The following is a 12401-nucleotide window of genomic DNA, read 5'->3' as shown; positions in this document are numbered from 1 at the left end:
TTTATTGCAATATATTATTGTATTATTGTAAATATTAAAAAGTGGGCTTATAATTTATTCTTTGTACATCTGTATAACATGTGCTTTATACCTACAGCACCTGTGCTTGCACATTTAAGCAATTTTTTATTGGATGCTTTTTATAACAGGGCCACAGAGCACAAAAGGATTGTTAATCATCAGCTGAGGTACCAGCCACAGAGTATTTATCTTGTAAGCAGCTAGGCCTTGGTGGTCGCTTGTATTGTTTCAGATTTGTCTCCCCTCATCTGGAGCATTCTGTTCATTTGTTACTCCTCTGCAGGTGCTGTCATAGTTCACAACAGCTGTGACCACAGCTTCTTCAACATTCTTTACCAATTTAGGGAAAAAATGGGTGTTTAGATTCTGGCTTTAAGATCAGTCAGTAAAAGTACATGGGTTTGGGGCTTTGTTTCAGTACATTGTTTTTCTCACTTCATGTTGAATTCTATTTTAGCATTGTTAAGAAATAAGGAAGTTGCAAAATGTTTCCAGAGCAATTGAGGTTTCTTTGCTGCAGCTTCGTTACTTGTGATTGTAGAGACGTTGATATGTTGGCGCTGCTTTTTCCTATAGTGACATCTCAGCAAGCTCAAAGATGAAATGTAAATTCTCCGTCTCCCATGGGTATGCATGTCAAAGTCAATTTTGAGTTTCTTTCCTTGCATTCCTTGCCTCGGATTTACTCAGAGGCAATATCCAACAGGAAGAATGTCTAATGTCACCTTCTATTAAAATGCAATGGAGTCTATTCCAGTTATTTTTGCTCTGTAGTTTTGAGTAAAAAGTTAATGTTTTTTGGTTTTGAAAAAATATGTTGCTTCAGCAAGAGGATTCTTAGTGTTGTCAGAATGTGTGTTTGTGTGTGTCACATGTATATACGCTCATGTGTACATATATACACATTTCCATATGTATATATAAAAGCTTTCCTGTGGGAATCTTTAGAGGAATAGTTATGGAGGTCTCCTGGAAATACCTTCGGTGGCAATCTTGCTGTTTCTCTGTATAAGATATTAAACAACTGTCCATCTCTTGATGCCATTTGAGAGCACAGATATTTTGCTCTCTTAATTGCTAGCTCTCCAGAGGAATGCTTAGATCTCCTTCCTGTACTTCTCCCAGCTGTTCATAGTTGCATAAATCTAGAGCTAGAAATTGTTGTGGTGTTTTGTCACCGCACAGAGCAAGGTAGTATCTGGGTAGGTTGCAGTGACGTTGTGAGGTGTAATCCCGGGTTGCCTAATGGGCAACTCATTTCAAGTATTCTAATGTAGTTGTTACTGTTTATTTTTAAGGATGCTAGTCACAAGAAATTGTTAGTAGGGTTCCTCTTCACTGTCCAGGGCAGGTAGACATGGAGATTTTCAACTGCAACCTGTAGGTATGAAGTCTATTGTTATTTCAGTGAGCTGATGGTGAGTAACTTCATGGCTGTGCTGTTGTCATTTATGCATGGTAAAATAATTACCTGTACTATCTCATCTCTAACATAAACATGTTTACTTTAAAGGGATGCTATTATACTTTGTTTCTGTCTGTGTTTCTTTTCGTTTGCAGCTCAAGAAGTTCATAAGAACTCCAGAGATCCCTTCAAAGCATGTGAGAAATTGGGTCCCCAAGGTTCTGGAGCAGCGACGGCAGGGTTTGGAATTGTACTTGCAGGTGAGTCTCTTCTCAGCACTGTGAAAGTAAGAGTGACATCCATTTTCAAAGTGGTAGTATTCAAAGCATTTGAAGATATGGCTAGGATGAAGTGGGGTGTTTTATTGGCAGGCAATTTTAGAGGTGGGCAAATGAGCTGGATACTTACCAGCAGTGATGATTTCTGTTCGCTTAGCAAGACTAGCAGCTAGAAATCCAGACTGCTCTGCACTTTTTTCCTGATTCTAGCAAAAGCTGCTGTCTGACTTTGGCAAACCTCATAGTACCTCATTTTCCTATGCCTAAAATGGGGAACATAATGTTATTCTTTACAAAGTTGTTCTGACTGTACTAATCAAAGATGTTGCAGAAGAGGTGTAAGGAGGCTTTACTTAACTCACCTCCATTTAGACACACTAGGGAAGAATCAGGTCATCAGATTCATACCCCTTTATTGTACATGCCTGTATCTGAATTGTTTAACTCAGTTTGGAAACTTGCATTTAAAGTCCCAGATGCTACCTGTTTGGGTTTTGATTTTGCTACAGACTGTAAAAGGAGTCTTCAGGAATGACTCAGACATACAGGCATCTAAGTATACCTGTGATAAACCCCAGCGTTTTTTAATAAATGCAATTGCTACTCTTGCCATGATTGCTTTAAGAATGCTCTGTGGTATAGTTTCACAGCTGTTCTCTTTTGATAAACCTAGATTAAGGTGTTCCTATAAACATGTTCTCAGTTCACTGCACCTTCAGCTGTGCAGTTCTGTTCTATACATGTTCTGTTTTATAGAAGGGGATTGAGGAAATTATCTGAGTCAAAAGATAATTGTTTTGGGAGGAAGGCAAGAGTGAGAGTATTCTACTTTTACTCAGATCAGAGTAGTAAAAATAATAAAAATTCGAGAGATCTGATATATGTCATCATCTACAGTTGCAGCAGCACAATGGGAAGAGCAGTGAACTGCAACATAACGGACACTGAGCTGCATTTGTAGAAAATAGATGGTTCTACACCACTCAGGAACCTCCCTGATTCTCAGGAAGGTTTGTAAAAGAAGCCTTCTTAAGGAGGAGGATAGAATTAGTGTGTGACACAAGACAGTACTACTTCTGACATTCAACATTTAAAAAGAAATTTAGAACTGAGTAAAACACAACTCAGATTTTGTTCTGAAATATAGGGAGTGTTTCAGGCAACATAGTTAATTTTTATTTTTAAATATTTAGTTAGTATTGTTAAATTGAAAAATTTAATCCTTTTTTCCTTCTTGCTCTATGATATTTATAGCATCTTTGGCATCTAAAAATTACATTTATTGGGTGGGTGAAAAACATTGCTGTTGGGGAGACTTTGGTTTTGGAAAGGAATAGGGCCTTTTTGGTTTCGATGGCCGTCAGCACAGTTTGCCCCACCATCAGTATGTTTTACTCTTACAGCCATTTGATGTGAATTTTCATACAACTGTCTTTTGGAGAATATTGCTACTAAGGCACGTGCATTGATTCCTCTTACAAGGTTAGTTTTGATAAAAAGATATAGGAGTAAATTGGTTAACACTTTTTAATAGCTCATAAACTTTAAAAGAACATCTCCCCCTACTGGAAGTGTTAGTCAGCTCTTGTTCTTGTACAACCATGTACATCTAATTAACTTTTCCCCTCTTCTGTCACCATTGGCTAACATAGGAACATGCAGTGGTTTAGGTTGGAAGGGACTAATGCTGGACATCAGCTGATTAAAACATTACAAGCCTCTAAGTTATGTCCACACTAACATGCATACTAAATTAAAATAAGAACAAAAATCATTAATGTTCTTGTCAAAGTCATTAATTTCTGTTTCTGCTGACAGAAAGTAGAACTCATCATCAGTGAAATTTTAACTTTTAAAATAATAAGACCCTGATTTTAGACAATTAGAAGTTCATATTAAGGCACTTCAGTTATTAAAATGTTTTTAATAATGCAAAGCATTTTCCAAGATGAAGTATAGGAATGTGCAACAATTTCAAGACTTGATCAATTTTTAATTTAACACCATGTACATAAAATATTGCAGACATATTTTCAGGCAATACTAATGAGAGTTAACCTGTAAGAGCCGTTTTTCTACTACCATCAGCCAGCCATTTGTACAGCTGGTAAACTATTATGGAGTCATGGTAGTTTTTAACTGTTTTTCCAAGACCAGCCAGAATCTCACGCAGATATCAAGCATTGTTATGTTCAAATGATTTGTTTTATGCAATACATATTCTTTTCTCATTATTGCACTTTGCACCTTGAAAGCCTGTACAGGCAAGAAGTAATATGCCATGCAGATAGATAGCAGGCACATGCAAACTTGTATCTGACATGGTCTAATCATACTGGCTTCTTAATATATTTTTAATTAAGTAGGCTTTTATAGTTAAATTCAGATAAAAATAATTATATGAAATTAGAATAGTAGAATTGGTCTCTATCAAGTAGTAAAGAAAGCAAGAAATTCCTGTGTCTGAGCTGGAAGTTGCTGTAGTTGCCAGTACCTTGTTACTTCTTTTTTACCTTTCATGATGAAACCCCCCTCTTAAATACTTTCAGCACAGGTTGTTTGTTTCTTGGAGTGGGTGGACAGGAGCTCAGAAACATTTCATTATATCTTTCTGAAGAATAGCAAAATTATGGCTAAACCAAATATTATTAAATTCTGAGATACAAATAGTAATTTTCTGAAATTTATCAGTATCCACTGTCAGCTAATATTATCAGATGGTTTATTTTTCTCTCGTTTTTGAGAGGTTGAGTGGGGTTTTTTCTTGTTATAATAGACGAATTTTCATGGAATTGTGAAAGAATGATTTATCTGTGTTATTTTTAAGTGACTTTCATTTTTTAAAAGTTTGGGCAGAATTTACAACTTTCATTTTTAATACTGTGGAACACCTGTCTAGAAAGCACTGGTATGTGTAGTAATTCAACTACATATATAATAATAATGCAGAGCCCATGTGAGTACTGAGAAAAATCAACTGACGGACAAGAGGAAAGAAGGATTATGTTTAACATATTAATGAGGAAACAGGTGCAAAGATAAGCGAATGACAGAGTGTGGCCCTAAACATTCAAGCAAGTTATTATGAAGCAATAAGCTATTGCTCCTCTGCTGATCCGTGGTAGCTGTCTCTGTGCCTGATCTTAACCTACAGCACACAGGACTGAAGTTGAGCTAGTTTAATCTTCACTAGATAAGAGCATGCCTGTTACTGACAGGGGAAGAGGACTAAACCAGCTCCAATTACCTTGTGATGGCTATCAGCTAATAGCTACCATAATTCAATTAGCATGTGATATAAATTCTGACTTAATACGCACTTACTGGTATATATGAGTTTACAGCTTGTAATACAGCAGAGATGAGAAACCACGTAGTTTTGATTTTAAATTTGTAAAATAAACCATTGGATTACACTGTTGCTGACAAAATCTCTCTGATAGTAGTAATAGGTTGCACCAAGATTTAAATTTAGCTATGATTTGTTTATGGTTATGAAATGTCTTCCCTTCATATGTTTCTGAAGAGCTTGATGCGGAGAAAGGGCAGAAGATACAGATTTGAGGTAGCTGTTTGTGTAGGGAGCCTCTAATGTGAGAAGGCCTGGAAGTGCATAGAAAGTCTGTGACTCATGCTGCTGTGATCGTGAGCCTGGAGAAATATCTTTGCTTGAAAGAACCAGGAAGTAAAGGGAAGTGTGGATTATGATAGGGCAGACTGTTAATCAGTATTGTAGCTTCTGGATGGTGGTTTTTTTATTTGTTTTTTTTTTTTTAATCCACTGTATAATATTCAACTGTTTATCACAATGCAATAGAGAAATATGGTCTGCTTTGGAAGCCTATTTAAAGGAGATACCAATCACTTGAAATGCTCCCTCTTGTACAGTTATTGCTGTGTATGAGTTTAGTAAGTCATCTTGTGGATGGACCAACTGAACAGGTAGTTGGGGATTTATCTTGGACATTGAAGACATTGGGATTCCTAAGGGTAGTGCTGAGGGACATTCTCTAATTTTATCAAAGCAGCTGCATCGTCAATCTGATCAGTATTTGTTACAAATAGATTTTATATGATGTAGTCTTGGAGGAGCAGTTTTTGTGGAGCTTATTTCCAGTGAATTGGTAATGGGGAAGAATTTGATCTAGCCACCTGTTCTCTACTAATTTAGAGTTAGGTCATATCCTTGCCCCAGTAAGCTGACACTGGATGTTATTGCCATCCAGTCTCTCTGCCCCAGGGGATTTGCCCCTTGAGTGGTCTGCCTTTTAAAGTTCAATAGAATAGATATTTCCTAACCTCCTTGGGCAGAAGAAATCTCATCATTTGCTGATACCATCAGTTCAACAAGATAACAGGCATCGTTAACAGAATTCACTGTGAAGTAGTACCCACACCTCAGCACAAGACTGCTAGTCTTCACTGAAATGATTTGGTTATGGAGAGAGATTTTGGAGGAGGCCCATGTTTTTGATGAGCTTCAGGATACTAACTTGTTTCTTGTGGTCTGGGTGACCTGAAGAACAACTTGTTGTCACTGGCAAGAATCTAATATAAAACAGAGGGCTGTAAACCTTCTGAACTGCTCTGTATGTGTATAGGGTCTATATGTACATATGTCTCTAATGAGAGTTAGTATGTGGAGCTAATATTTCTCTCTCAGCTGAGGTCAAGAAAACATACTTGCCTTTTATTTACTCTTGAACTTTTTACAAAAAGAACAGTCCTGATTCCTGGAGATAAGATTGGTTAAAGTGCTGCTTGGCTGTGAGACTTGAAGACTTGATGAACTTCAACATTCCAGCAGTTTCAGGAATCCAAATCTTCAAAATGAATTATGGAGTTTATGAAGCTGGACTAGAGATTTGTTTTCCATTTAAGGAAATAATCTGGAGATCTGAGAAGCACTTTGACCTATATTTCAGTATTCTTCAAAATGCAATTCTCTTTAAAAATACTTTAACTACCAGTCCTTCCTGAAAAAGATAAATAAAACCATATTTGTTATGATTTTGCTCTTAAGAAAGTAGAATCCCATCCTATACTCCTTAGCTGTCTTAGTTTCCAGCAGGGTGGAGTTAGGAAAACAGTGGATGGAGTGATGAATAATGTGTAGTTTCTTTATGAGTAAGTTCAGCAGAAATACATAGGAGAAGATAACCCATTATTATATTGCATTTTTTACTCTTTTTGGGGGGAACAGTTCAACAGCCACTGAAAAAAAATGAAGACAAATGAGCTATTTCTGAAGTTAGTGACTGCAGAAGGAGAGCTATCTTGGAGGAAATCCGTCCCAGGGTGTCATTTCTTCATCGGCCATGATGACTTTCTTTAATTACTTCAATAAACATTGATATTAAATTCCTTGAGGTAAAGTTTAAATAAGTAAATAGATAGCCTTTTCTGACTGGACCCTGGGTATGAACAAATCAATAAATCTGGATGGAAGGATTAAATAATCTTCCCTGGCCACAGAAAAAACCCTCTGATTTTAATCATCAATACAAATTGTATTTAAAGCTTTTGAACTATCTTCTTTTAAGTTGATGAAGTTGTGTGCTGTTGCTTCATAAATGTTTTAGATTCAATTCAAAAAAATTGAAATACTGAAAGCATTTTTTTGTTGTTGTTGATTTGGAAACACTATTGCAGAGCATTTCAGAGCTAATACAGTATTTTGTATTGGAACTGAGGATAAGAATCTTCTGCTTTCTTTGGGTGTCAGTCATTGCCCCTTTTCACTATCATTTGGGGGAATGAGATATTTTGATTTTGGAGGGTTTTTTATCTAATTGTGAGGAAAAATAATTTTCTGTCACCTAGTAGGAAGCTTAATTAGTTCTTCACTGCTTAACTTACTCAATTTCTGTTGCCTTTTGCTGTTCTAACAAGGAGGAATGTGAACCCAGTTATTTATAATGTTGGCCATCCTCAAGAATGCTGGAGGGGTCTCTGCTCTAAGAAGGGCCATCTAGACTCCTGATGCCATCCTAGAAGTATTCCACACGGTGTATTGGCTAGAGCTTTGCCTTTCAATAACGGAGTGCTCCTCTGTAACTGTAGCTGAAATACTGCTTCAGACCTCTTTTGGCTGGAGTAGGATCAGAAAGTGGAGAAAACAAATCCTTGGTGATGCATAGGATTTTGCACCGTTTTCTCTTCTCTTTGAGGAGGAAAAAATGTCCCATGGTAGCACATGAAAGTCAGCCTGAGCTCTGCTAGGCAGAACAAAAGCTAGGATTTCATATAAAGACAGGGACATCTTGGTTTGCAGGTTGGTTGAAGCTGACATAGTTCTCTAGGATCAGAAGCAATCTAAGTGCTTTCTAATTGGAAAAGTTCTTGACGTTCCATTATCAATAACAAAGAAGAAAAAGAATGTAACATCTGTAGAGGTGGACATTTTTGGACCAGTGCTGTTGGAGTTGTTTAGAAATATTGAGATCTCTCTGTGTGATATGTGTACTTTTATGAGACTTCCGTTTGCTTTTGCCCAGTAAAAATAAATCAAGTTGGTTACTATTTAATTCTGGAAATGTAATGACAGAATGATCTTAGAACTATTCAATGATCATTCAGCTCTTCAGGTTTTATTTCTGCACAGTCCACATTCATCACGTTTATCCACTCTGTCTATGTTAATATTCATTACAATTGTTCTTCCTTTTTATTCTCCAAAATGCATTCTGTATCAAGCATTTAGTTAATCCTGTATTACGTGTGTGTCTTTGCCAAAGGGTGTTGAGAATGCAGAATTTTAAATTGATTTGAGGGAAGACTGGAAAGGTTCATGGAAGAGCCGGTTATATCAAGCATAGAAGGTCCTTAAGCTGGAAATAACTTCCAAGGCTGCTAGCGTATTGAAGGAAAATGTCTCGTGTTAGTTTTGCTCATTTATACTCTTCCTTGGTACCCATTTATAACTATTTTTGGAGACAGGATACAGCGCTAAATGGACCTTTGGTCTGAAGCATTATGACCTTTCTTATATAGTCCATAAAGTAATTAAACACATAACTTGTGTTTCAGCTTGTTATTAGATTTGATTAAACATTAATGTTTTTTCATGAACTGAGCCCTGTATGTATCATGAACACTATTCTTAAAAGAAAAAATATTGAATCATATGGTTGAGAAGACATGGTTGAATCATATTGATAAAATTAAGAGGTATGAAGGTCAGATGCCACTGTGCAAAGCCTCTTAAAAAGGCTAATGCCTTTTAAGACCAAATGCTTTACACATAGGAGGTAAATGGCTGTATATTTAAAAGCTGAACTTGGAGGAAGACATTTTAAGCTATAAAACTTTTGTGCAAAATGTGGGCCTATTTTTGTTCTTTTCCACCTTGTACTGTGCATGCCTGACCTGTGGGGTTTTTCCCACTAGGCTTCTGTTTAACCATTCTCCATATCTGAGAGCAGGAGCTGGATAGAATTCACTTTGACTTCTTTGTGTCATTCATTAACCACCACAAAGATTTCTGCAGAGGCAGTCCTTCCATTGCCCTATGTACACATTCACTGTTGGGATCTATTTCTAACTAATTTAAGGTGAAATTGGCTTATTTGCAGAAAAAAACAAATTCCCATCAAGTCTAGAATGGATGCTTATCTTCCTGATTGCTGTTTCTGGAAACAAGTTTTGTTTTAAATGCAGGTGAATAAATCGGGAAGAATGAGTCTAGCATTAGGCAGTTTCAAGTAAAGGTTGGATTCAGTGAAATAAGATTTAACTGATATATTGCTGGAAAGTCTGTTGAATCACCCACATCTATTAATCACATTGAAAATTCTCTCCATTATCCAAAACTATTCAGTGTCTTCTTTCTCTAACTCCGTTTAGTCTGCGGTGATCAAGGTTGAACTGTACCTGTACCTGTAAGGAGCTCTAAAAGCAATGGTATGATAAGTATAAAAAGACAAAATGTTCTTTGTCCTCATTAAAGATAGTGAGCAGAGTGTTAAATAATATTAATGGCTGGGATTGTCAGTACTTAACAGTACTTTCCTAGTACAAGTGATTTTATTGATCGATACAGTCTCAATGTAACAGGGCAGATTATTCTACTGATTTTATCGAAACCTTAACTAAGTTTGTTAGTGTACCACATATCTTTAAATAGATCTAGATGATGATGTAGATTAAGAAAAGCAGACCACCATCCATCTTTTTTTGATCGGTTAATAACTTAAATCCATCATTGCTGCGACCAGCTCTTTTAAGATTCTGTTGTGCATACATGTTTCTTTGGTGGTACAGATACATAGCTGGTTTTAGATGTCTGTGGATTTTAAAGAAGCATGCTTGACACATGCAGGATTGCATATTTGTTAAGAGGAGCTGGAAAGCAAGAGAAAATGGGAAAGCAAAATAATTCTGCAGATAATTTAAAGGAGAACCATTTATTGTGTCTGTTTGCAGAGGTGTTTCCTGCAGAAATATTCCAAGCATTTTTCAAACATGCCTAGGAAAATTACCTGGTTTATGTTTTAAGAGTTACATTTTTTGCTTTTCAACTGGTACTATGTTGTAGTTAATGATTCATATTTTTTCCTTCACCAGTCTGTTTGGCCTTGCTGTATAGAGTCATGCTGCACAAGCTCTCTCATTTCACTCTTACATGTTAGAGCTGATCAAAATAAATTTTACTCAGTTAAAAGCAGAATTTACATTAGAAGTCATGACACGTTTAGAAACCATGTCTAAGTGCTCATTCTCTTTTCATTATGCTGTATATCATAATGCTGTTGTATCACACACTTTCGCCCAAGTTAAGATGAACATATTAATGCACAATTAGTACAGTTCTATATAGTGAGAAATGGTCTGCCATGACCTGCATATGCTCAGAATAAGGTATTTTAAGAGGAAGGAGAAAGAAATTAAGTTTGTTCCCTAAGATGTCACAGTCTGTTAAAGCAGAACAAGCGATATTAAAACTCAAGTGCCAGTGCACTGCTGTAGTCACTATAGTCTGCTGACAGCCAGTTGTGCTAATAGCCATGATTCCTTCTAGACAATACAAAGTGTGAGATACATATTTCATTTAGCCATGATGAGGGAAGAAATGGTCACCTTCCTTATCCTGAAGGCAACTCCTCCTTTGACATGTAGGCATTAAATTTTTGTTTTCCTTAATAAATAGTTATTTTGCTTGAGCTTCTTGTGGGGGTGGGGGGAAGTCAAGCAATTTTTGTCCAATATAGTAAAGAAAAGAAAGAAGGAGCTGTAATTCTTGCAAAGAGTCTTTATTGCCACCACCTGAAGTATAGTAGAAAGACTCAGTTTCCCCCATCTTTTTAACCAATCTACAGCATTTTAAACACATTTCCATTTCCTACTCTATGTTGTTTTACATAAGCTAATTCTTCTTTTTGTTGGTGTACAAATGGCTATTGCATTTTTAAATTGGACTTTCAAGGCAAGTCAAGTCTTAAGGGCTTTTTCTTCAAAATTAATCTGTAAAGTTACTTAATGAAATGCCAATGAAGGGAGAAACTTATTTTCTAGGAAAAGAGTATTTTGTTATTGCATGCATAGTGCAACGCACTATGTTCTGTGATGGTTGTTCAGCAGTGTGCAGCACTAAATTAGCATGTAGCGTAGACCTACGTCTGCCAGTTCATTGCCTTTATGCAATCTGATAGTATTCTTTTGACTGCACTCTTTGTGTGACTGAGGACCAATCATTAATGCTCTTTACACATTTATAAACTGCACATGAGGGCCGGGGAAAAAAGTTCATGAAGAAGTAAATCATTTTGTTTTCATAGCAGGGTTTGAATTTGCACATAAGACACAGGCCACATGTGGAAGTAGGAGGAAGAAAACAGAATACTGAATATATGCTGTATAACTGAATACCATCCATTCTGTGCCTTCGATGAAGAGCTGATTCTGGGGGAAAGTAGTAGTATGGGATCATGTAAACAACATTAAATTAATCCTTACACATAAGGAAGCTAAACTGAAGTTTGACTGATAAACTTAACTTGACAATTCTTCAGTTTGAAGTGTGCCATAACTTTAATATTTTTATCTAACGTTGTTTGTATTATTTAGCATAGACAATTCTAAAGGGGAAAAAAAACCAACCAAAAAACCCCACCCCCAAAAAAAAAACCCCAACACAGAAAACCAAACAAACAAACCAAAACCTGTGGAACTAATCACAGGGTTTTACTAGAAAGATACTGAATTAAATAAGCAGTAGTTCTTGAGCTTCCTTTTTAGAGATGTTGCCAGGAAAGAGCGCAGGAACAGAAAAATTCTTTGCAAGAAGTGCTGCTTAAGCAAGAGTACAAGCTGGTGCATCAGTAGCTAAGAGAGGTGAATAGAGGAGGAAATACTGTCTTCCTCAGATAGGTTGTGGGAAGGTGGTCAATGAGCCTTCTCCTTTGGTCCTGCAGTAAATTGGAGTCTCCTGTGTTAGATATAATTCCCATGTGTGTGTTCCCTTTTCTTGGCTTTTATGCAATCTTGCAAGTCCCCTTTGAAGGATATGTTGAAGGATTATGGGGAGAAGGTCCTGTGCTCATGAGCAGCCGAGGAGAATAACAAATTGTTATCTTCTGCTAACGTTGTCTATCTCCACACGCATCATCACTAATTGCCTTTATTTTTATTTTCACCTGCTTATTGTCTCTGTAATCCAAATAGTTCAGTGTAAAAAACCAGCTCATTTTACGGAAACT

The 12401-nt window shown here is 36.6% G+C and overlaps 1 protein-coding gene across 4 annotated transcripts in view; it reads left to right on the top strand.

Moving 5' to 3' along the window:
• SNX24 (sorting nexin 24) overlaps window positions 1–12401 on the top strand; it is a 91007-nt gene that overhangs the window by 51558 nt on the left and 27048 nt on the right. For all 4 annotated transcript variants that reach the window (XM_064439289.1, XM_064439286.1, XM_064439288.1 and 1 more), the window contains one exon: window positions 1582–1686. In XM_064439289.1, coding sequence (XP_064295359.1) covers window positions 1582–1686 — 105 coding nt within the window. The remainder of the gene's footprint in view (window positions 1–1581; window positions 1687–12401) is intronic.

The sequence above is a fragment of the Phalacrocorax carbo genome, chromosome Z (genome assembly GCF_963921805.1).
Source record: "Phalacrocorax carbo chromosome Z, bPhaCar2.1, whole genome shotgun sequence".
Classification (NCBI taxonomy): domain Eukaryota; kingdom Metazoa; phylum Chordata; class Aves; order Suliformes; family Phalacrocoracidae; genus Phalacrocorax; species Phalacrocorax carbo.
Note: the sequence above shows the minus strand (reverse complement) of the source record. Positions and strands in the feature narration are given on the sequence as shown.